Source organism: Bos grunniens, chromosome 22 (genome assembly GCF_055505025.1).
Source record: "Bos grunniens cultivar Pamir isolate PY7600 chromosome 22, Bosgru_T2T1.0, whole genome shotgun sequence".
Classification (NCBI taxonomy): Eukaryota; Metazoa; Chordata; class Mammalia; order Artiodactyla; family Bovidae; genus Bos; species Bos grunniens.
The window spans coordinates 50,561,610-50,586,614 of record NC_141186.1 but is presented as its reverse complement, the minus strand read 5'-3'; the positions used below and the strand labels follow the sequence as shown (position 1 = coordinate 50,586,614).

Sequence of the window (25,005 nt, the reverse complement as noted above, 5' to 3'; positions counted from 1 at the left end):
CCCTGGCCAAGCTCCAAGCTGATCTGGGGCCTCGTCACCTTGCTGACCCCGAGAGCTCCTGAGTCATAGAGGTTTGCAGAAACTGTGGGCTGGACATTGCAGTCAGGGCCAGAGTGGGGCTGGCCTAGAGGGAAGCAGGTGTGTGACCTGGGAGTCCCTCCTGTGCTATCACCGCATTCCCTTGACAGCCGGCATGCAGGCCTCTACCTGGGAGGACGGTGTGTTTGCCTTTGCTGGTAGAGGCTCCAGTGGGGCAATCCTGTGTGCCGCCCTGTAGGTCCTGGCTGTCTGAGGAGCTGAGGCAGTGGCTGGATATGGAGTCCCTTCTGCTGGCTGAAAAGGGTCCCCACTCTCTCCTGGGGCTCCAGCCCATGGCAGAGGAGTTCAGGTAAGCCCTCATGCCCCTGGGTCTCTCTGGCATCCACTGGAGAGAAGCAGTGAGTCATAGCAAAGGTGACATAGGCAGAGAATGCCCTACATACCAGATGCTGCTCCCAGCAACCCGCTCGTAGTGGCTCCTTTCATCCTCCCAGCACCCTGAGATGAGAGACTAGCTCTCATTTTCCAGATGAGGAAACTGGTCTCCAGAGAATAAGCAAAAGAATGTACGTGGGCCACGGGTGGGTAAGACCCTCAGGCAGCTAGGCTTGGAGTCAGAGGGTCCTTGATGGGGTCCCAAGGAGACCTTCCCACACTTGCGTGCACTCGTACTGCAGCCCCAGCCTTGCTGGCCCTGATGGTTGGGTAGGCAGAGTGAGGCCCGGTGAGATCAAAGAGCTCAGTGTCCCTGGCTGCGCCTGCCCGTGTTCCCACGTCCACGGGAGCCCCGGTGGCTGCTCGGAGAGCAAGACCAGAGCTGCACAGCCTCTGCCACCACCCAGGCTGCACACTTCTGTGAGACTCGTGTTTCTCATTTCCTATTTTGAGACCCATCTCCCAGCCCTCAGGGGGCCTCTCCAAGGTGTAGGGTCCAGGGCAGGCCTGGGCCCTGCAGGAACTTGATCCTCCAAACTCTGTGCCTTTAGGGTCTCCTGAGGTGGCCCCTTTTTCTCAACCCCAAGCCTATAACCCTAGCCAACCACTCCTTGGGGACAATTTTGTTGCTCAGTAGGTAAAGATTCTGCTTGCAATGCAGGAGATGCAGGTTCAATCCCTGGGTCGGGAAGATCTCCTGGAATAGGAAATGACAACCCACTCCAGTATTCTTGCCTGGAAAATCCCATGGACAGAGGAGCCTGGCAGGCTATAGTTCATGGGGTCGCAAGAGTGGTTTAGTGACTAAACTACCACCACCACTCCTTGGGGACAATTTTGTTAAAACTTCAGCCCACACTCGGGTGGAGAATCAGCATGGGAAGCTGGGATTTGGGAGCTTACTTACCCAATGGGCAGGGGCTCAGTGGCAGTCTGACCCACTTTTTGGCTGTGCTGGGTCTTCGTTGCTGCATGGGCTTTTCTCTAGTGGTGGCAAGCTGGGGCTACTCTAGTTGCCACGTGTGGACTTCTCATTACGGTGGCTTCTCTTGTTACAGAGCACAGTTTCAGTCATCACGGCTCACAGGCTTAGCTGCTCCTTGGCATGTGAGATCTTCCAGGATCAGGAATCGAACTTGAGTCTCCTGCATTGGCAGGCAGATTCTTATCCACTGTACCACCAAGGAAGCCCAGTCTGACCCATTTTGTCCATCCTCCCAGAACTGCACCCTCAGCTCAGAGGAGACTCCACCAGACCGTCTGAAGTTCGTGGTCCAGAGTATGAGATGTGTGGAGACATTAGCCTCCATGGCCTGGCAGTTGGTTAGTCACTCAGTTGTGTCCGACTCTTTGTGACCCCATGGACTGGAGACCGCCAGGCTCCTCTGTCCGTGGGATTCTCCAGGCAAGAATACTGGAGTGGATGGCCATTCCCTTCTCCAGGGGATCTTCCCAACCCAGGGACTGAACCTCTGTCTCCTGCATTGTAGACAGATTCTGTACTGTCTGAGCCACCAGGGAAGCCCAAATATAATGTAAGTGCTATGTGAATAGTTGAAGATGAGTGGAAAATTCAAGTTTTGGTTTTTGGAATTTCATGGAATTTGAGGCAGGACACTCGTGATACCTGCAGAATGAATATGTGACATTTGACCAAGACACAAGGTAGAGAGGTTGTCTTCTAAGAGTTCAGGGGACAGCGACTAGCTGGGCAGTTGGGGGGCCTTTTTGGGGAGACAGTATTTGAATCTGGGAACTACAGATCAGCCCTACCCACGTGGCTGGCTCTGCCTGCAGAATGTGTGCTGGAATTTCTTCCTTGTTCCAGCCACCCAGCTCTCTGCGTGCCTCCTCTCCCGCAGGCAGGGGCTGGGTGCACAGAGAGGAGTGGGGAGAAGGCTGCCTTATGGTTGGGGGAGCGGAAGGGCTGCAATGAGGAATGGGGCAAAGAGAAGTCGGGGCAGCTTGGGCTCAAGGACAGGAATTGTGGGTACTTCAGGAGAGGACAAGGGGTCGGGCAAGCTGGGGGTCCCAGTTTTCCCCCAGGGATTGTGAGGAGACCAGCAACTGGGAAGGGGAAAGGGAGGGCAGCGACTTCCTTTTGAGGAGGAAATGCTCCTCTGTGCTCCTGACCAGCATCCTGGGGAATCAGGACCTGACCAGGACTGCTGCCTGAAGAGTACAGCTTGGGCCCAGAGACCCTTCCCTGTGAGCTGAGTGGATGTGACTGATGTAGATGCAGCACACAGTAGGTGTTCAGACAGGCTGTGGACACCTGAATGCATCGCTCTAAGTGGCAGGAATAGTCCGGAGGTGCTGGAGGCAGGCCGGCCAGAGGGTGGAGTGTGGATTTCTGATCTCTCCCTAGGCAGGCCCTGCCCCTTCCCTCCCTCCAAATCCCCCTCCCACCTTATCCCTCCATCTAGGTTGGTCCCTGCTCCTTCCGCGGCAAACATGAGCTTTGCTGAAACTTGTCCTCGGATTAAAGCTTAAACCACTGTCTCAGGGGAGCGGGGCAGGGAGCCCGGCCAGCCAGGCCACATGTGGAGGTGTATAAGGCTAGGAAGGAAGCTACTTTCCCCATTCCAAAAGTCTGGGTCAGATCTCATACACAAAAGGGAAAAGTGAGGGGACCCTGGCTGAGCTGAGCATCCCCAGCAGCTCTCCTAGTGATCTACCCAGGTTCCTGTCCTCTCGCTTGATGCTCACAACTCCCTTTCTGGCCCCCAGAAGCCAGAGGAATCCTGTAAAATCTTAAATCAGACTCTACTGCCCTCATTACCCTCAGGCCAGTCCTAGTCATTCCTCAATCAGAGGCTACACCCCAACATTCAAGGGGACCCTAGTTTGGAATCCCCAGACAAGGTTGCCCAGGCTCCTGCTCCTCAAGGACTCGGTATTCCTTTCTGTGAAATGGGTGCACAGTGATGTTCTGACCAATGTAAGCCAGAGGCCCTCATCCTTTCTAAGACTCCACAGATAGCACAAGTGGAGCCCCTGATTCCTGGATGCAGGTTCAGAGGCCAGGTAAGGCCAAGGGGTCCACTCCACCCAGTTATGTTCGGAAATTAAACCCTCACAGGACAGGATGGCACCCTGTCCCAGGGCAGGGGGCGTAGGCTTGGCTTCACTGCCCTGCCAACCACACGCGGAGCAGGGAGGTTCATCATTCTGGATGGAGTGCTTAGCAGGCACTAGGTTGGCCAGGGCAGTCCCAGCTCCCCACTGCCTGGCATCCGCCCTGCTACCTGATACTCCTCTAAGGCAAGAGGCCATGAGCTGTAATGGGGAGATTCTCTGCATGGAGCCTTCCTCCTTGGCCAGTCCCAATGCTGCTGTGCCCCAGATGCCTTACAGCCTAGAATAGGCGATGGCACTGGCCAAGATCCTCCATTTCCTGGCTCCTGAGGGATGGAGACCCAGATGGGATACTCTGGCCTTAGATCTCTGGTCTGAGGCTAAGGACAGTGGCCTCGTATTGAATCCAGGCTAAGGGAGGAGGACCAGGATGGCAGGGTGCCCAGGGTCTGCCCACCAGCCCCTCCCACTTCGGGGGGTTGCCTTATCTGGGCCCCATTTCCCTGCTGGCAACGAGGGACCAGGGGAGGCCATGCCGCGGCTGTCACGGAAGGGACATTCCCCAGTCATTTGGAACTAAGTAAGTCCAGATCTCGGCTTGCAGGCCTGGCTGCAGGACCCTCCCTGGGCCCCCCTCCCCCAGGACTGTGGCCACACAGACACATGGAAGGGGGTGTGTGCAGCAGATGTGGGCCTGGGAGGCAGCCAGAAACCCACAGGATCAGAGCCCAGCGCACTTAGCTTGGTTGGGGGCCTGCCCTGGTCTCCCCTAGCTCTGAGACACACCTCTGCCTGAAGGACTATGCCTGCCCCTGGCCGGGGGAGGTGGGGGGGCACTCACAACTAGATTTTCCCTGTCTTTAAAGCCAAGGCAAAGTTGACCTTGAGTCTCTGGGGCCGTAGCTGGAGACATTCTCTCCTCAGGCCCTCTCTTCCGTGGAGGAAGAAGCAGCACATGGGCATCCATCCCTGCCCTGTCCACAGCTCCAGGGAGTGGGAGCAGAGGCCCAAAGATCAGGGTAGGAAGCAGCACCCAGCCCCTGGCCAGAGTGCAGAGGGGCCCTGGGCAGAGCCCTTCTCTCATTCCGTGAGGATGCTATATACCAGTCTGTGTTCTGGGTGCTGGGGAAAAAGCAAATAGAACAGTTCCTGCCCTCTTGATGCTGATAGTCTACCAGGGGTAGAGAAATGGACAATAAACAATAAGCAAAAAAAAAAAAGAAGCAAAGGAGGAGAAAAAGAGAGGAAGGGAAGGCAAAGTCAAGCGCATTGGGGTGGTGGTGACAGATACTACTTGTGACAGGGACTATCTGAACAAAAATCTGAAGGAGGTAAGGGGCTGGCAGGGGGATGCCTGCAGGAAGATCATTCAGGTTAAGTCAGTTCAGTCGCTTAGTCGTGTCCAACTCTTTGCAACCCCATGAATCGCAGCACACTAGTCTTCCCCTGTCCATCACCAACTCCCGGAGTTTACTCAAACTCATGTCCATCGCATCGGTGATGCCATCCAACCATCTCATCTTCTGTCATCCCCTTCTCCTCTCATCTTCAATCTCCCAGCATCAGGGTCTTTTCCATTAAGTCGGTTTTTTGCATCAGGTGGACAAAGTATTGGAGTTTCAGCTTCAGCATCTGTCCTTCCAGTGAATATTCAGGACTGATTTCCTTTAGGATGGACTGGTTGGATCACCTTGCAGTCCAAGGGACTCTCAAGAGTCTTCTTCAACACCACAGTTCAAGAGCATCTATTCTTCAGCACTCAGCTTTCTTTATAGTCCAACTCTCATATCCATACATGACTACTGGAAAAGCCATAGCTCTGACTAGACGGACCTTTGTTGGTTAAGAGAACAGTCATTGAAGTGTGCCTGGTGTGAGAGGAAGAGAGAGAGGAGGCTGTAGCCAAGAGCAGGAGGACGGGAGTCAGATGAGGAGGGGGGCTGGGGAGACAGCCACTGCAAGGACTTGGCTTTGACTCTCAAGGAAGTAGGAGCCATTGAGAACTTTGGTCAAAAGAGAGACAGGCCCTGACTTCCATTTTAACAGGGCTTCTCCGAATCCTGGCTGGTTAGCAGGAGGCAAGAGCAGAAGCAGGGAGCCCAGAAAGCAGGCTCCTGTCCCTGTCAGGCGAGAAACGAGATTGGCTGCGGAGGTGGTGGCTGCAGAGGCGATGACTGCGGAGCTGGCGGCCAGGGAGAAGGTAGGAAGTGGTCACCTGACATTTTGTATATTTTAAAGGTGAAGTTGAAAGGTCTAGATGGAGATGTGAGAGTCCAGGCTGATTCGAAGACTTTTTGGCCTGAGCAGCTGGAAGGATAGGACTGTCTCAACTGAGCTGAGCAAAACCAAGGAGTGGCTCCAGATCCAAGGTTTTTTCAGCCACACTCCGCAGCCCCCACCTCTACCCAGTGGTGGGGGCTGCCCAACCGTAAATGATCCTGGGCCCAGCCACCCAGAAAAAAGGCCTGCACCATGGGGGCAGGGGAAATGCAGAATTTCCATCTCAGTTCTTAGTAAAGATTCTTTTCTGGAGCAGATAAGGATTGAGCTCTAGGCCCAGGACCTGGGCTCCCCAGCAAGGGCTGGGCAGGCCCGAGTGGGTAAGGGATGGCTGTCTGGCCTCTATCTAAACAGGATATGCTCAGGCTGGCTGATGGTCATGGGTCACTTGGCAGCCAGTCAAGCTTAGGCTCACCCGACTCCCACCTCCCTCAATATACAAACACACACACAGAGTAATACAAACATGGGATGAGATGAGTATGGGCAACTCAGATCCCATGACTCCCTCTTTTGTTCACTCTGAATGCACACGAGAAGCAGCGGCCGATGAGTCTGTGTGGGGCCCAGACAGAACACAGAGAGACCTGGGTGTCTCGGTCTCTGGATGGACTTGCAGGACCCCTAGGGTCTAAAAAACCTTCTGACCCAAACATTAGGACTGGCTTCCTGGGAGGTCGTGTCTTCCCAGAGGCCTACCGGATCTAGGAGGAAATAGGAAAGGCATTCCAGCACAGGGGATCAGCATGTGCGAAGACCCAGAGATGAGAGCGAGGGCAGAACTCTTCAAAGAGGCCTGGGAGGCCTGCAGGGCTCCAGAATGGAAGGGGAGGATGAAGCTGCCTCAAGAAGGGAGCCTGGCCCCTTGTGCAGAAAGGGACAGTGTGTGGAGGGTGATGGAGGTGGCCACAGGCTCTGGGCTAGAGGAAACACAGGGCTTACACTGGTACTGAAGAGCATTCCTAGCAGAGGGGACAACAGCAGAAAAGGCCTAGAGGCAGCTTTGGGGAGCAGCCAGGGAGGTGGGTCGTTCCAGCTTTTGATCGGCTCGGAGCCAGCCCCTGGGGCAGGCTGGGCAGAAGGCTGAGCCAGGCGTGGGTGACTCCTCACCGCCCGCCCCCTTCCCGGTGCAGCAAGCACGGCCTTGTACCCCCTCCTGGGGGCCCCCTTTCCATCACTCCCCCTCTCTGGGATCCAGTTCCGGGCGGGTGGGGGCTGGGCCAGAAAGCAGGCAGCGCCTGGGGCAGAGGAGATGAGAAAACCAGAAAGTGGGGAAACCTGAGCCAGCAACGCTAGGGCTGGGCGGGCCAAGGCTTGCTCAGCCGGCTAGGCCCGGGAAACAGGTTCCCCGGAGACACAGGCAGAGGAGAGAGTGATGGTTTAGTGGGCCACCTTCGTGGAGGGGGCACGGCTGGTCCCTGAGGCCCAGGCCTGCCTTGTCCAGCCTTCCAGATGCAGAGACCAAGAGGGCAAGTTTTCTCAAGTTTACCCACAGTGGAGGCCAGATAGAGGCAAATAGTGTAGACAGAGGTTAGACAGGCAGCAGGAGGCCTAGGGCTGCACTTCAGCCCCCAACAGCACAGCCTGGAAGAGCAAGAAGGAAACTAAACAGGCATGAGCACTGCCAGAAACAAAGTCTGGGCCAGGCTGAAGGCTGGGGGTGTCTGGGGGAGACCTTCAAAGCTCTCCTGCCTGTTACCAGCACTATCCCCATGGGTGGCGACTGGGATAAAGGGGGCCAATTCTTTCTCATTTGTAGCCCTCACTATCAGGCTCTGTGGGACCTCAGGAGCTCTGGGAAGCTGAGCCCAAGGCTGAACAGCCAGGATGTCACCCCAAGGGCCTGTCCTCATGTAGGAAGGGAGAGGGCACTGCTCCAGGATGGGAACCCCAGAGAATCGGTCAAGGTGGGGAACCAGACCTGGCTTAACCATCTCTGAACTTCCTACCACCTTGCATGTCCAGACCGGCACTAGTATGGGCCATAGGGACTGGGCATGCCTGGGGTCTGGGTGTCCACAGAGGAAGGAGGGACAGAGGCCAGGCAAGGGTCAGCCTGACCTGGCCTCTGTTCAGGTGGCCCCACGGGGCATCCTGGGTGGCTCTCAGGTAGAGCTGGCACAGCTGAGTAGCACTGAGACAGAAAGACAGAAGGACTCAGGGTGGCTGTGAGAGTGTCGGGTTGGGGCAGCCAGTCCAGAGGAGCTGGGTAGCAGGCAAGGAGTTGGCTCCTGGCCTCTTGGCTCATGTTCCCTCTTGGATCTGGTGTTACAGGGATTTGCCCTCTTATTCATTCAATAAAGATTTATTGAACTCCCTAAGTGCCACGTATGGTTCTAGCACTCATTGCCAGCCCCCGCAGCACTGGTCTGCAGGCCCTTGGCTCCATGTGGGCCCCGTGGCCTGGCCCTTTCCTCCTGGAGCCTTCCCGTAGCTCTGGAAAATGCTGCTTTTCTCATACCACAGCTGGTGGTTACAGGCCTCACTCCGCTTCTCCCAGTCTCCTCTTCCTCAGCTGTACAATGGGGCAGCAGGACTTGCTTCTCAGTGGGATTGTGAATGGCATGCAGGGCTTCCTGGTCGGGCATCAGGCTGGTTTCAAGGAGTCCCCTGAAATTGGAGACAAAATCACCGTAGGCTACAATGTTCCTCCCAATAATACATATTATATATATAATAACATATATAGTGATACAAAGTGCTCATCCCAGCATGATACACAACAGGACAAGGGTGCAGTATAGATTCATTCCTGCAACTATAATTGTTTTGATTTCTATTGATTATTCAACCTGCTCACAGTGATTACAAGAGAACTGGCATCATTCCACTATGTGTAGCCAAGCCTAGCTCCAACTCTTTTCTCTTCTGCTGTCCCCTTCCTCCGACACCACTGCCACCAAAGGCCTCCGTGTGCTGAGAGGCCTGTGTGTGTGTCTGAGAGGTGTTTCACGGATAAATCAGCTGAGTCTCTTTCCTTCCCAACCCAGCACCCTGGAGTCGTTTTTGCCAAGTCCCCACAGGTCTGCTTTAATGACCAGGATGATGATCATGCTGGTAGTGGTGACAGAGGTGGCCAGGGAGCTCCGGGGTGGTGGTGGAAGTGATGGCTTTGGAAACCCTCAGCAATGATGGTGGCATAGGCTGCACTGGTAATGGTGGTGCAGTGGCAGTGACCTCAAGGGTGACCCTCATACAGAGAAGGGGGAAATGAGGAGGAATGATTGACACGGTGTTTTTAAATGAGGCATGACGGTGAGAGATGCACAGGCGCTGTCACTCCAGCCACTGTATCTGCAGGCTGGTGTTTGCTCACATCCAGTGGCCAGCCTCCGCTTGGAGCATGCGAACCAGCAGTCCAAGTGTAAGTCTGAGTCAGGAGACCCTCAGCAGGATCCCTAACATACCTAACAACCTACATTTGCAGTCAACCAGCCAATAGGTCAGAGTGAGAGATGTCTTGAGTGGGGGGTTAGCCAGGAAGAGAAAGGAGAGGAGGAAGAGAGAAAGGCGAAGAGAGTGAGGAGGAAGCAGACAAGGAAAAATAGGGGGAGAGGAAGGAGGGGAAAACGGCTTCCCTGGTGGCTCAGATGGTGAAGAATCTATCTGCCTGCAATGCGGGTAGACCTGGGTTCTATCCCTGGGTCAAGAAGATCCCCTGGAGAAGGGAAAGGCAACCTACTCCAGTATTCTTGCCTGGACAATCTCATGGACAGAGAAACCTGGCGGGCTATGGGCTACAGTCCACGGGGTCACAAAGAGTGGGACAGGACTAAACACACACAAGGAGCGGGGAAGGGAGGGGAAAAGAAAGAATAGAAAAGAGAGGAGAAAGGGGAGGGAATAGGAGAAGAAGGACAAGGGAGAGGACAAAGAGGCCCATGCCCATTGGGACCTTGGCAAAGTGCATGGGGCAGGGCTGAGTCTGTGGTCCTGGCTGGTGAGGCCATGGCCTTGGCCATCGCGTTAGGTTGGGTGGAAGGTCCCTTCCTGGCATCAAGGTGGGCCCAAAGCTCAGTTGCAGAGCCCTAAAGTCTGCAGCCCTCAGGAATCCACTTGAAAGCAAATGTCGCTTTCAGGAACCCCTAGGTGGCTTCTCTGGGATGTGGAAATATAAGGGGTGGGTCCGTGGAGCTACTGGCTTGAAATAGGGCTGGCTGCTGGGGAGATCACAGGGAGCCCTAGAGCTGTTGGATGGAGCTGTAGGGCTGACCTGGCCTGGGCTGGAGGCGGAGGACAGGTCCTGCAGTGTCAGCCGTCCCAGGGGCTGCACTGCCACCTGCTGAGCGGCCCAGGCAGTCCTGGGTCCTAAGCTGCGGGGCTCACGCGAGGCCAGGCGTGGCGGGCAGCGAGTGGGAAGGACGGACACGGCAGGGGGTGCGCAGGTGAGCGCAGCCTCTTGCTCTCTGGCGCGCCTGCCCTTCCCGCCAGGGAGTTGAGTGCCCGGGTAAACACCAGGCGCGGTGTGCGCGGTGTATCCACGGAGAGACAAAGCCGGGGCGGGGCGGGGGCGCCGCCCGCGAAGCCAGGGCGGGGGCGCGGGGTGCAGGTTAGCCTTACCGGGCGCGGGCTGCCCCACCGCCTGGGATCACCGAGCCCACCCTGCGGACAGGTGGAGCGGGGGCGGGACGGCGGCCGGGCGGGTCCCGCCCTGGGGGTGGGGCCGGGCGGGGCGGGCGGGGCGGGGCCGCACTATGCAAATGTCGCCCACGGGCGGCCAATTGCCGGCGCTCCCCGCTCGGCTCCGAGCGCCCCGTCCCGCCGGCGGCCGCGAGACCAGAGAGAGCGAGCCAGCGAGCGAACGGCCGCGGCCCGGTGAGCCCCGGGCGCAACCCAGCGCGGCCGCCCGGCCCCACTCCAGAGACCAGGCGAGCACAGTGCCTGTGGGCCAAACCGAGCGCAGCGCCCCGAAGCCGAGCGCGCGCTGTCGCCCGCGCCCCGCGCCGGGGAATGCGCCCTCGGCGCGCCGGCCAGGGGGCGCCCGCAGCCCACCCGGGGGGAGGCGGCCCCGAGCGCCCCTGAGCCTTCCCATGGCCCGGGATGGGGTCCGGGGCCTCGACTGCTGACGCGCCCAAAGCCAGCAGACCCCGTTAAGCCGGGGCCGCGGCGCCGACCCCGGATCAGGCACAGCAGCGAGAGGGCGCGGGCAGGGCCATGGCCCCGGGGGGCCGCTAGCGCGGACCGGCCCAACCGGGAGCCGCTCTGCTGCCGCCGCCGCTGCCACTCGGGAGCCCAGGCCCCGCCGCCGTGGAAGAGGTGAGTGCGGCGGGAACCGGGAGGGAGCGGGCAGGCGGCCGGGCCACCCCGCGATCCCTTTGGGACCCGCGGCACTGCAACTCTGCGGAAGTGTCAGGGGCGCGGGGCTCGGAGAGGCAGGGCGCTTCCCGCGGACGCGAGGACGACAGGACTAGAGTGGGCGCTGTACCTGTCAGGGCTGCCGGGACCCTCAACATCGAAGCGACGTGGAGATGTGTGAAGGATGTGGCCTGCGGGGTCACCAGTGTGCAAAGCAACTTTTTCTCCGAGAGGTTCTGGGTGGGGGGGTGCTCCCATACGCCTCCTTGTTGCTGTAGCTGGAGACCTGATGCCCCTTCCCCTGGCTGAGCTCTCCCACTAATGCCTCAGGCAGCTCTCTTCCCTAGTAGGTACCCCTGCCCTGTCTCAGTGTCGGAATCTGGGGATCGTCTGCTGGAAGGGAAGCGCTACCCTGGCAGCCCCCTCGTGGAGGGTCTCCAAGATCAGCCGGGGCAGGACAGCCAGCCCCAAGGCTTTTCTCCCAGCCCTGTGCCAGCCCCCCGACCCCTGGCTGCTAGTCCGTGTCTGCCTTCCAGCAGGGCATTTTGCTTGGATTAGGGGCCCTGCTGTATGTGGGTAGTAAGTGAGCTGGGAGAGCCTGCAGTCAAGCCCCGCCTCCACCCCAATCTGGTCAGGCTGGGGCCCAAGTGGTGGAGTGGGCAGGGGACAGTAGGAGCTTGGTGGACTTGCCTAGAGCAGGTGGGACCAGAGAGTGTCAAGGTGGCCCAGGAGGGCTCGGCTGGAGCTAGGGCTGCAGGCCTGCCTGGATAAATAACTTCTGATTCTTGAGATAACTGTGTTATGAACACCAGCCCATGAACACCCGGGGGAGGTGGGGTGTGAACCTAAAGCGCTAATGTGTCAGCTCTGGAGATTGGGGGTTCTTGTCCTCATCAGTTCATCCAGACTGTCTCCCAGAAGCCCCTGTTCTAATTGCAGAGACAGAGAAACTGCACCCAGAGGTTGGTAGGTTCATGCCAGTCCCGGGGGTTGAATGGAGATGGAGCCTTTTCCCAGGCTGCACAGGGAGTGTGCCCAGACCCTTGGGGTAAGGTGTCCTGGAGAGTGAGGACACTGGGCATGCTTCCCCCTGCTGCTGCCCCTCAGTTCTGAAGGAGCCAGGCCCGGAAGTGCGGGGGTTGGGGAGAGGAGGGAACCTAGTCTCAGCCCCCTGCTGCTGTAGGCACACCTTGAGGGGGAAGATGGAGCCAAGCCCAGGTGACCTTGACTAGGAAACTCTGACCATGAAAGAGGGGTTTTCAACACCAGCTGTGCTGGGGTGTCTCTGGTTCCTGGTCCATAGGGTGTTGGGGGAGGGGGAAGCCAAGGAGTCGGGAAGAAGCTCTGGCCTGCTGGAGGGGGTGTCGGAGGAGCTAGATGAGGGGTAGGGTGCTGTTAATAATTTTTCCATCATGTCCCCCCCGCAGCATTTCCATCCAGTTCTCAGCTCGCAGGAGCCAACCTTCCTTCCCTGAAGCAGGCTGTCCACCCCCCTACCCGCGCCCCCCACCCCTCCAATCCCAAGAAGTCTGGATCAGGCTGGACAATGTGACCTCCCAGCCCCCTGCCCCGCCCCCAGGTGCCTCCGGACCCCCTCGTCTGGCCGCCCCTCCCTGCGCCCCTTGCCAGCCCCAGCTCCTCGGTTCTTTGTTCCAGCGTCTCTCCTCCGTCCCTCCCTCTCTCCTCCCTTTCTCCTCCTCCCTCCCGCCTGCCTCCCTCCCTTGCTCCCTCCCACCAGCCTTCTTTCCTTCCTTCTCTGCTCTCCTCCTGGTGGGCTCCCAGGTGGCGGCGGCTGTTCCTTCTCTGTCCACCCATCTGGGCTGGACCCGACTGCTCCAGGGGCTGCTCTGGGACTGGGGCTGAGTGGAATGCATCCAGGGGCTGGCAGGGGAGAAGCAACTGTGGAAATGCCTGCCCCATCCCTATCTCTGTCCTCCTCCTCCTTCCTTCTCCTCCTCTCCTCCATCCCCCAAGCTGCCAAAGAGGGGGGCCTAGACTTGAGCCTGAGGCCCCAACAGATTTGAACATCCCCGGTTCACCCCTTTAAAAGGCCAAAGCATTGTGGGAGGTCCCTGTAGGGGCCCAGTGGAGCAGAGCCCTCCAGGTTCCTGGACTCCTTGGGGGGACTCCAACACTGTCCTTGGTGACCCTGACCTTGTCACCATGAAAATGGATGTAGGAGAAATGAGGTCACAAGGAGGAGGGGAGGCGAGTCACCCCAGCCCCCTGATACCTCGGATCAAAGCTCTCCAAGGGACTCAGCCTGCATCTAGCCCTCCCCGAGAGAGAGCTAGAGCAGCGTCTCCCCACTTCCTGAGCCCCACCCCACTAGCAGGTCGAGTTCTTGAACAAACATATATATATATATGTGTATATATGCTTGTAAGGACTAGTGCAGGCATGCAAGCTTGGATGTGTGTATCCACAGCTGTTAGAGGGGCCTCCCAGGTGCACCCGTGGGTGCCAGTAACTGCACAGCCCTTTCTTCCACCCCCTCACCCCCCGCAATCAGGGCCTGTTCTTCAGTCAGCTCCAGCTTTGTGCCCCAGCGGACAGGGGGCACGGCTGGTTCTGATTCTCCCCTCCCTCAGCTAGCCTCCCTAGCACCTGTAATGGGAGGTTTTGATGGAACCTGAGAGGTACTGCAGGCACCCCGGAGGGGGTGTGTCCACAGAGAGCACCACATGGGGAATGGGCAGGCCACTTGAAGCTGCACTTCCTGTCCAAGGAATCACCAGTGGTTTGCTTGGCAGGAGAGACAAGGGCTCAGGGGAGGTGGGTCCCGGGGGGACATCAGGGTCTGTCGAGTGGGACTGGACAGTCCTGATGTGGAGCCTTGCCTCAGTGGATGCCAGCCAGGGCAGGGGATTAACAGATCACAATACCCCTCACCCTCCCCTCCCCACCCCAGAGTCCTAGAAATGGGCCTAGGGTCCCTGTCTCCCATGGGAGAAGGAAGTAGACCTGGCAGTTCTAGGGGGTGGGGCTCACATTGTCATTGTTGCCCCCACCCACAGTGCATCTGGGTGGGGGGGTGTTGGGAAGTTGGCGCTGATTTTCGCCGGGAGGGAGCAATATGTTCTGACAACTGGTGCTGGGCTGCGTTTACCCAACAGCCAGCCTGCCTGGGGAGACAATATTTGAAAAACATTGTGTGGAAACTTGGGCCTGCTGGAGGTTTGTATCAGAGCTCTGCCGGGGACACTGAGGCTGGCTCAGACCCTGCCCCTGGCCTGCTGGCCACCCTAGCTCCCCTTCTTTGGTCTCTGTAGGCAGAGCTGGAAGTTTCGCGGGCAGGAAGTCCTTCTGTATGTCTGACCTGGATCCCTCCTGCTGTGATTTCAATAGAAGTAGACCCTGCTGTTCTTTGCCTTTCCTGTTCTGGCTGCTGTCTCTCTCTCTAGGCCATCTATGTGTTTCTCACTTATCCTCCGCTCTCTACTGCTCCCAACTCAAATCATCAGGCTCAGGTTTCCCTTTACTGAGAGGAGAGATTTGGCTGGAGCCTGCAGGACTGGACCCATCTCTTCCCCCATTCCCTGAAGTGGGAGAGGAAGGAACAGCCCATTTGGTTGGGGGGTGGATGCATGGAAACTGGAGAAGGATGTAAGATCACCTCCTTGAGCTGAGTCCTGTGAACGGAAGTCTGGAAGCTGTGGTTCGGGAAGGGTTGGGAAAGGTCCACTGGCCCTTGTTAGCCCTGTTGACATTATGGTATTCATGGCCCCAGGCTGAGGGTGTGAGCACAGAGGTACCTATCACTGTAGTTGTTCAGGTAGGGAAACTGAGGTGCCTTTGACAGAATTACACAAGAAAATGTTGGTCAGACAGGATACCTTGCTCTGCCTCACATATTTCAATCTTGTTCCTCCTCGCAGGTGTATAGACAGCTGCCTGACTCCTGGGCCCTAGGCCCCTTCCACAATGCCTGTCGCTGGTCTCCTCCTCTGGGCTTCCCTGCTCACTGGGGCCTGGCCAGCCGCCCCCAGCCAGGACTACCTCCCAGCCATGCCCCGGATCCGGCTCTCATATAAAGGTAAGAGGCTTCCTTGCAGTTCCCTGGCATCCCCCTGTCCAGAGCATGTTGTCCTGTTGCAAAGGAGAGAGAGGGAGAGGTCAAAGCAAGAAAGAACAAATTGTACAGCCACATGGGTCACACTGGGTGGTTTGTAGGGGTTGGGGGAGGTGGTGACTTGCTGGGAAAAGCTAGAGACTGGACTACTTAGACATTTAGAGAAGGGTCCTGAGTCTGGGCTGCTTCTAGAGCCAGAATGTATGGTCTCTGGGTCAAGTCTGCAGGGTGTCTGTCCATGCGATGACTGGGGGAGACAGAGGTGTCACATCTTTCAGACTTGTGCTTGCAGAAGCCCTTCCCTGCCACTGGTCCTGCCCTGCCTGATCGATCAGACAGTCGGACAGACATTGAGGCCTCCAAAAGCTAGAGGAACAGGACCTGCTCCTCTGGGGTGTGATGTGCTTGAGTAACCATCCTAGGGGTCTCTAGGTGGGAGGGGCTTCTAGGAATTGGGGAGGGGGCTCTTGTGCTGTGACTGGAGGAGTCTAGGGCCCCTGGTGAGTTCAGGGGGAACATGTGCTGTTATGACAGGCCCGAGATCCCCAGTGAGCACTTTGCCTGAAATCACCGGAAGGTTTTTGGGCTTCCCTGGTTGGTTCAGCCATAAAGAATCCACCTGCAATGCAGGAACCGCAGGAGATGTGAGTTTGATCCCTGGGTTGGGAAGATCCCCTGGAGGAGGGCATGGCAACCCACTCCAGTATTCTTGTCTGGAGAATCCCATGGACCAAGGAGCATGGCGGGCTACAGTCCATAGGGTCTCAAAGAGTTGGACACGACTGAAGCAACTTAGCACGCACACACAGTGGAGGCTTTTAATGATGAGTTGGGGTGTGCAGAGTGAGACACTGGTCCAGCTCCATCGCCTTTACAGCTAACCAGCTAGGCCGGTGAATACATGCGGCCCACACCCTCAGACGTACCAGTGGCTCGCTCACTAGCCACCAACTCGAAGACGTGGTCTAAAGAGTCTGCCCTTGGCCTGAGAAAAGAGATAGCGACTGTGCCTGGGGGACCCGGGCTCACTGCTGAGTTTTCAGCCTTGGCCCTCCTCTGACCAGAGTGACTTTATTCAGCTGCCTGTCCTGGGTGGGGCCAACTCAGCCCTGGCTGACTAGATTTCCAGATATACTTGCTAGGGTGAGTGGCTGGGCCAGCCTTTCCTTCCTCAGGCTTGATGAGGCCCAGCCCCTCCTCACCATGTTCCCATGTCCCCTAGAAGAACCCCTCTCTTGGCCCCCATATCATTCCTGCAACTTGATGGGGGGAGTGGGGAGTGAATTTCTGAGAGTGTGCCTAGGGAGGGAGGAGTCGTACGCAGGGCCCGAGAAATGGGCAAAAGAGTCGATCGTTTTGGGTCGTAAAAAACAACCCCTCCCCTAGGCCTGGGAAGGTGAGATATTCGTTCCACTGATACTGCTACCATTCCCTGGTGGAAGTTCTCAGAGCATATTAATAAATATTGAAGGGGTCCCATCCTCCTCTTATTCCCTTCCCAACCCAGGGTGCTGGCAGGGAGAATAGAGCACCCCTCCACCCCCACCCAACAGGAGCGGGGAGGATGACTTGGTTTCCAGACCTTTGGAATCCTGGAGCCCAGACATCCACTCTGGGTATTTGTCATCATCTCGGAGACCTATGAGAGGAAGTAAAGGAACGAGACAGAGGGAGGGTCTCTGGACGCTCCTTTTAAACCTTCTTGGACCTGCAGGGGCAAAGGGACAAAAGATTTTGTTCCTGTTTTCCAGAGAGAGAAACTGAGGCTCAGATGAGGGCAGGGCCAAGGTCAGGCAGGAGGCAGAGGCAAGGCCAGAAATAGAACCCTGGTGTCCTGGTCTTGCTGACGCCTGACGCTCACATCGGTCAGGTCGATTCCCTCTCAATTAGCTCTGAAGCCGACACCCGCACTGACTAAAAGCCCAGCTCGCTGGCAGCCAGCCTGTGGTGCTGACTTGTGGAGCCTGGGGCGGGGCTGGAGGCTGCCTGGGGCCACCCCATCCCTGGGCCTCTGTGCCTTTGCACACGCAGGTTTCTCTGTCCTGAATGACCTTTCCGTCTCCCACGTGATCTCCTGTCCTACTTTTATGCGTGGATGCCACTTAGTTTAGTAGATACTTGAGTCCCTGCCATGCGCCAGGCCCTGTGCTGAGTACTTGGGACTGTGCAGTGAACAGGGTGGGGCGCTCCCAGACAAAGTGGCTTAAAAGGCAGTGGACACCCAGTTGGCCCATGCCTCCTGGGAGCCCAGCACTTACTGTGCACCAGGCCCCAGGCACCCTTCTCCCCTGTCATGTTGGATGGTCTCAGCCAGGACATACCTATGGCGCGGCCCTCAGTGGTGGGTAGGCCCTCAGTGAGCATTTGTGGAATAAGAATGGAGACTGACAACTACGGAACCTGGGGGTCCTGGCCTGGCTGTGTCTAAGGCTGGGGGGACAGCCTCCTGCTGCATATACCCAAGGGGCACAGAGAGGGCTGCTATTAGGAGCCCTGATGGTCACGGCGGCTCCGTGCCTCAGCTTCTCCATCTGTGGATAGGTAAAAGCAGCTGGCCTACCAGGCCTCAGGAATTTGGCCTAGGCACATCCCCTCCCCTCCTTGGGCAGTTGGGAGATGCTAGTTCCAGCCCAATCAGCCCAGACCCTCTAATAAGCCAGAGGTGCTGCTGGTGTGAGGGGGGCCACGCTGCCCAGGACAGATAAAGGAACAAAGGCAGGAACTGGGCCAGGCTTGGGCTTGCTGCCTGCCCATCAGCCTGGGCACCCCAGCCAGGCCAAAAGCCTGGAGAGGGTGTAAGAAGGGGCCCAGTTGAAGCAGGAGGACTCCAATGGCCCATCTCCTGTCCTGTCCCACCAGAAGCACAGCCAGGGTCATGCAGAAATGAGGGTCAAGTGGGGAAGGCTTTCCGGAGCAGGAGAGGCATTCTTTGAGTGCTCATGGATGCTTAGAACTAGTGACCTGGCCAGCAGGACCTTCTTTCTTCCATCCATCCTTGCCTGGGCCTGGAGTCCTCTTAACCCCAGAGTCACTGGCCAAGTCTGGCAGGAAAAAATACCCTCCTTCCCCCACCCTGAGATTGTCCAAGCCCTGAGGTATCACCTCCCACTGCAGAGGGAGGTGTGAAGGTCCTGCCAGCTCCTTTGTTCAGCCTAGGGAATGTTTACTTTTTCCCAGGAAGCCACCCCCACAAGACACAGCTCCTGCCTGGGCTGGCTTTGGCCAGGACTTGAGGTCAAGAGGTGTTTAGAGAGGGAAAGGGGTCTTGTGATGACATGAGGTGGCCAGGCTACTGAGAAACTGAGGCAGGAGTCGGGAGATGGAGTGGAAGGTCACCTTGCCAGGGGAGGTCAGGAAAGATGAAAATAATAGAAATAACAGTAGGTACCCGTGATGATAACCAAGTGGTAGTCCCACCAAGACCTGGGGAGGAGGGCTGCCTGGGTTTCCTGTGAGGAATCAGACCCAGAGGCTTTCCCGGGTCACTCAGGAGCCAGACTCAGATGGAACGTGGCTCCGCCTGATGCCCGAGCCTGTCCCAAGACTGAGGCTGGAGGGCAGGCTGGGGAGGCAGGCCCAGCCATCTCCCACGAGCTCAGGCTAAGCCTCGAGGACCCTGCAGTGCCGCCCGTAGCCTGTCCAGGCTTACTTCCCAAGGAAAGCACTGGGTTCGCACTGGGCAGGCTTCTTGTGCTCTTTCCCACTGGAGAAACAGCATCTGGGTTTGCTCCTTTCCTATGAATCCAGCTGTCCGCCACCCCAGCCCCTCCACTGATCAGAGTCCCCTGGGAAGCTGTCTCCCTTCAGAGAAGGAAAAACAGAGTCCAGGAGAGGAAAGAGCTCCGACATCCAGAGCAGCCCTGGGGTTCAGCCTTCTCAGACTGGGCGTATCTGGCTTGCCTGGTGGGAAGGACATTCTGTAGGTGGCAGGTGAACAGGTGGGTGCTGGTCACCACCCCCAGCCCACATCAGCCAAGCCTCTGAGTCTTTGGGGTAAATGGCCCAGAACAGGGCCACCACTTACATCATTTGTGTGTGGCTGAACGAGAGTCACCAGGCCTCCTTATTAGGAAATGAGGAGATTGGAGGTTAGGAAGGGTCACAGTCCGTTTACTTCACCCAAGGGAGAGTGAGTATGGGGTGAATACGGACTGAAGTGGAAGTGTCTCTAGCAAGCCTCATCTTAGCTGCCCTGACTGAGCAGGGGTGGGGGCAGGCCTGGGGAGCTTAAGGACCCTCCCTTGCCCCCTAGGGGCTCCCTGGCCAGCCAAGCAGGCTTAGAGCTTGAGATTGAAAGGGAAGGGTGAGAAGGAGCTTGGAGGCCAGGGGTGGCACCAGAAAGCTGGGTAGATGGCTTTGACAATTACAGTGAAACTTGGCGATCACAAATTGGGGAGGGCTAAGTATTCCAGGATGAGCCAGACAAGGGAGGAAGGAAGACCCAAAGCACGAACTTGAGCCCAGATCCCTGCATCTGGGACCTCAGTTTTCCTGGAAATGGGAGCTACCCCCTCTCCTGAGATGGACCTTCAAAGTGGCCACTTGGGGAGTTGGGAGGTCCTGGGGGGCTGGTTGGCTGCCCCTCAGCTGGCCATAGATCTCCGTCAGAGAGAGCGGGGCAGGTCCTTGTGCTTGCTGAGAACCTGCCCGAGGCCCCGCTGGGGTCAGCCAGGCCAGGGCCGAGGGCCTCAGCTGTGGTCCTTCCAGGTCCCGCCAAGCTTCAGATGGGACCGCCGCTGGCTGGGCCTCCGCAGCACAGGCCTTGTCTCTGGGTGCCTGGCACGACGCCTGCCCCTCCCTCCCTGGCTCCAGCTTCTCTTGGCACGGAGTGAGGAGCTGGTGCATGCTCAAGGAGTAAATCATGTTCCTTGGCAGCCCCCGCTGCTTCGTAATCGTAAAGAATTTAAAGAGAAACCACCAAGATAAAAATCTCATCCTGGCTCATAAAGGCATCTTTTACCCTGTGGCTTGGGAGGCAGCGGCCTCAGAGTGGGCTCCTGGCTGTCTGCTGTGTATGCGCACCTCCAACCCCGTGACCCCTCCAGAGGTGGTGGGGGATCCAGAGGGATGTCTCCAAAGCTGCGGGTCTCCCTGACAACTGGGAGACCTCCATCTCCTCCCCCAGGTCAGGCAGAGCAGGGCACTTACATTTGGTAGAATGCAGAGGTGATGCTGTGCTGGTTGAGAGGGCTGGCCTGGAAGGCAGACAGACCCCTTCCTACCTTCTCAGCTGTGTGATCTCAGACGGGTAGCCTAAGCTTTCCCACCCCTGGTTTCTCCATGTAAGGTGAGGATGGCAGTGGTCCCGTGGAAGCAGCATCCGGAAGTCTCAAACTGCCCAGCTTGCATCCTGGCCGTGGGTAGACCTTACATAGTGAAGTCCCTCTGTGTCCTGTTGCCTCATCTGTAAAATGGGGATAAAAAATGATGCTGACCTCATTGTGTTTTGAGTATTAACTTTGTGTACACCGTTGTGGCTCTGGTGAAAGGAAGTCTCAGAAACTAGGAGCTACTCTGAGGTTAGCAGACGGGTGAGGGCTAGTCCTGGGGATGCCCAAGGAGTCTGCACCGCCTCACCTCTCCCTGTAGATTTCTACCCTGTGGTGAAGCAGACGGTGTCTGGAAAAGGCTGCAAAAGACGCCCTGAGCCCTGTGGGTGGAGTGGGGTCAGGAGGAGGAGGACTTCTGCCGTGAGCATCTGGACAGGCATTTTGGAGGAAGCTGTATCTCCACCCGGGGAAGGGAGATTTCTGGAAGAACAGAAGCAGAGGCGGTGTGTGTGGTGCAGCACTTGGGGAAAGGGCAAGATGCTGGATAGGGCTCGCTCTCGGTGGTAGGATATAAAGTTTGTGTTTTCTCCTTTTTGGGTTTGGTTTTTAAGCTCTTTCTTTCATGGCAGAGGTACCACATACATACTTGGGGAAAGACAGTGCATTTGGGGAGGGGATGCCCTGGGGGGGTCTCTCCAGAGACGGGTGCCACAGTCTGGTTTGTGCCCATGATCATGGTGCCCATGATCAGCTGCAGTGACCTCCCCATCCCCACCCCCAATCTGAGCACTGTTCTGGCTCCTACAGCTTGTGCTCGGGGTGACCAGACTTGGACTGCTCACTTGGGCATCTATACAACTGGGCCGAGAGTGTGTGTGCTTGGCCTGACCTGGCGCTGTCCTGGGAATCTGAGCCCCGCCTCAAGAGAGCCCTTGGAGCTTTGGAGAAGCAGAGAAGATTCCTGCTGCATTTTTCTTAGAAATAGCAAGAGGGCCTTTGCCAGAGGCCTGGATGCCAGAAGGCTCCGATCTGAATCCAAAGCCCAGCTCACGTGGGTGCCTGAGCTTGGCAGGCCTGCAGGCCCCCGCCCCCCCAGCTTGCCGAGCAGCCCCAGGGAGAGGGTGGAGGCCTCCTGGGCTCCAGACCCTGATCACTGATCCTGACCCAGCAAAGAATGGGGTCTGGGCGGTGGCTGCTGGCCTAGGTTCCAGGAGGCCGGCCGGTGGCCGCGGGAGGCCCAGCTAGGCTGACTTGTGCTGTTCCTACTGGGACTGCCGGCAAGTATTGCCCATCTGCTGCATCTCTGCAGGGCAGGGACAGTCCCAAAGTAACAGCCCCTCCAGGGACCAGGAGGCCTTTAGGGCAAAAGGCCTTGGCTCCACTCCCCTCCCCCCAGTCTTCCTTCCTTCCTGCCCCCTGGTCCCCTCTTGCCTCCATCTCCTCCGTCACCACCATGAACCCTGCTTGGCTTCCTACCCGGACATGCTCTTTCCTCTCAGGTCTCTGCACCCGGCCAAGAACCTTGTTTCTTCCCATTTAGGGCTCCGTGCTGATGCCCTCATTTCCTTCCAGGAGCAGAGTCCACCGTGTGGACCTGCTGGTCAGCCCGCGTGGGTGGCTCCTGTCAGTCTTACACTATAACTGCAGAGCAGCTGCTAGAATGCGGGGGCCTCATGGGCTCCTGCGGCATCCGGGATAGAATGGGTGGCACTCCGGGCTCCTCTACCCAAGGCTGCCCATGCTGTCATTTTGCTCAGCACTCTCCAAGTCCCAGCACCAGCCCTGTGTAGAGTACTCGCTGCCTTTCTGGACTGGTGACCAGCTGAGTCCTGCTGGACTCCTGACACAGCCCCACCATATGCCCCAGGGCTGACCCTGAGCACACAGCTGCCTGTGTGATTATGCCTCAGTTTCCCCACCTGAATACTGGGGAGGGAGCTAAGACGGTCTGGGATACCCTGGGAACCTCTGGGTGGGTGAATGGGCCTGCAGGGACGGACTCCAGGAGTCTGAAGAGGGTAGAGATGGGGGCGGGGCCCAGGGCAGGGGGAGGGTCCTGACACCCACCAGCCTGTTGGTCCTATCCTGGCCTGTCCGTCTGGTTGATTTATCAGAGTAAATGAGCCATGGAGAGTTTGTTGTCTTTTGCAGTCACAGAGGGGAGGAGGAGGTGGAGTAAGGAGTGAGGGGCTTCCGGGCCAGGTCTGGAATGTGGGAGGAGGGGTGGGCCCCCAGGCCTGCGGAACTGGAGGCTCTGATCCACTCTCCCCACCTGAGAAAGGGATGGGTAACACCCTCCCCTCAGGACCCGCCCCTCTTCCCACTCACTTCCCACTTCTTGGGGGCACATTCCAGTGTGAGCTGCTTGCCTGGCTCAGGCCCTCTCCTCCCACCCCAGGCTTGGGGGCTACCCTGCTCCTTCAAGCCTGCCTCCTTGACCACACTGTGTCTTTTCCAGGCTGGGCTAGAGCTCTGAACTTTGCCTGGCCCACAGATTGCCAAAGGTGTCCTCCTAGGCACACCATTCGGGTCCAGGTAGGATGTCCTGGCCGCTGGAGCCACCAGCCCAGACCTAGAACAATCAGGCATCATGTGGGCCTGGGGCTGGGCAGGGTTCAATGGAGGCACCTGGATGGAGGGCCCCCTACCAGCTAGGACACAATGGTTGAAAGTCATTGGACATCCTTCTCGGGGAGAGGTGTAGGGCCAACCTCTGCTCTCCTCCTGTGTGTGCCAGAGGGTGACCTTGCTGCCGCTTCCCACCTGCTGGTTTTTCCTGGGTCGGGATGAGCTGTGCCCCCAGCCTGTCTTCTCCTGGGCGGGGCAGGTGGGCGCTGGGGCGGAACGGGCGTGGGAACAGCATGCCTGGGCCTGCCGGGCCCCAGCCTCCAGCCCTTTGCCCCCAAAATGGGAGGGGAGCCCGCAGCAGAGTTTAGCCCAGCTGGGCTGCTCCAGCTTGGTGTTTACTGAACAGCTGCAGTGTTTACAGTAGCTCTTGAGAAGGGGCCCCTTGTTCCAGAGGATTTCCTATCCTGAGGGTCCCATCAAGGTCTGATCTTACCACCTCCCCATATCCCTGGGATAGGCATGTCAGGGAGCCAGAGACTACAACCATCTCCACCCTCTCGGCCACTGTCTTGGTGCCTGTCCCTCCGCTGTCCACTCTGGCCTTGGGTCCCTCTCCCCTGGAGAAGCTGACATTCCCAGGAAGTGGCAGCGCTAAGTGGTAAAATACGGTAACAGGGTCCCCAGTTCAGACTTTTAAATTAAATTCAATCAGAGCCGTTATTGAATATAAACACGCGGAGTCATTTACATGTTAATTATGTTGAATGGACTACGAGGCCATAATTAGTTGCTAATTGGGTGAGAGCTGCTGTAATTGGTTTTGTTGGCACCGACCTGGCTCACCTGCCTAGGGGGAAGAGGGGCGAGTATGGATGGCTCCTAGGGAGGCCTGTGGGTCTCCGCTCTGGACAGCCTGATGCAGAGATGGGACTGGAGAGGGAAGACTTTGATGGGCTTGGGGCCAGAGGAACCTAGAGTCTGCCCCCCATCCCAGGAAGCAGACAGATTAAGCCCTAGGCAAACCCCTGGGTCTGGCTTCTAGGGGTTCCCATCTAGAACATCCCGAGGGGTGGCAGAGGGAAGGGACTGGGGGAATCAGCCCCTGAATCAAAGGTGATGGCCTCCCCTGCTCAGCCCCATGTGGGACCTGGACCTGAATAAATGGTACGTGCCTAGGAGAGGATTAGCACAAGGCACATGTCACCCCGGTGTATCCCTGCAGATGCCGGGACCCTGGCACTGAGGTGTGTGGGAGGTGGGGTGCTGAGCAGGGAGAAAGATGCCTGCAATGGCTTTAGGGCTGCCCTGCCCCCTGCTCAGCCTGGCTGGAGCTCCGGGGTTGCAAGGCTGCGGCCAGGGGCTGAGGCCTTCCGGCTGGCCGCTCATTAAAAGAGGATTAGGCTGGGAGCCAGGGGGCCAGCCCAGCCCCTAGGCCTTCCTCTGGGGCCCCTCACAGCTTGGGGGAGTGATGAAGGGGCTGGGGGCCACCCCTGCCCAGCGCCCACGAGGGTGTCCAGGAGGGACCCTTCCCCTTCTGCTCCTGCCCCCATCTCCTTTTCCATCTTGGTTTCCCTCCTCAGAAGGACTGGAGGATAGAGACCTAACAGAGACCCTGGCGCACCCCTGCCCCTCACCCTCTGCCTCATTTCTCTTCATCTTAGGAATTAGGGCTGCCCCAGCCCACATGAAGTCAGAGGTCAGGGCTGGGCTGCCAGGACCTGTCCATCAGCTCGCAGTACCCATGCACAGCCCCGGAGGTGACACTGTCAGTCAAGGCCTGCTGCTTTGTAGGGCTGTAACCAAGGGGGCGGGGTACCCATCTCTGCTCCAAGACCCCCCTCTTGCAGCAGCCCCTGCCTCACTGGCGACAGACCTGGTGTCCTAGAGACGGGCAGCAGGGGTCGGGGGCCGCCCACTCGGGGTCTGCGGGTGAGGGCTGCAGACACGCCCCCTCAGCACTATCCTCGC

At 57.9% G+C, this 25,005-nt stretch overlaps 1 protein-coding gene and 1 long non-coding RNA gene across 8 annotated transcripts in view; one reads left to right on the top strand and one right to left on the bottom strand.

Annotated features, from left to right (window-relative positions):
- The first annotated feature begins 282 nt into the window (after nt 1-282).
- The window catches only part of SEMA3F (semaphorin 3F), a 39,000-nt gene continuing 14,277 nt past the window's right edge, over nt 283-25,005 (top strand). For 4 of the 6 annotated variants that reach the window (XR_015151638.1, XR_015151637.1, XM_086367937.1 and 1 more), the window contains exons 1-2: nt 10,950-11,088; nt 15,006-15,163. Coding sequence is in view for 4 of the 6 variants with exons in the window: in XM_086367937.1 (XP_086224063.1) it covers nt 15,052-15,163 (112 nt within the window). In the remaining 2 variants the exon portion in view is untranslated. Of the gene's footprint in view, nt 389-10,607; nt 11,089-15,005; nt 15,164-25,005 lie in introns of those variants that run through there. The other 2 variants (XM_086367935.1, XM_086367936.1) reach the window with 2 other exon arrangements.
- LOC147348484 (uncharacterized) lies at nt 8,122-11,691 on the bottom strand. Of its 2 annotated transcripts, none has more exons than XR_015151640.1 (2): nt 11,258-11,691; nt 8,122-8,442 (listed from the first exon to the last, which is right to left on the bottom strand). It is a non-coding gene; the product is annotated as an uncharacterized LOC147348484 (long non-coding RNA). The 2 variants fall into 2 exon arrangements; XR_015151641.1 differs by lacking the exon at nt 11,258-11,691 and adding an exon at nt 10,393-10,501.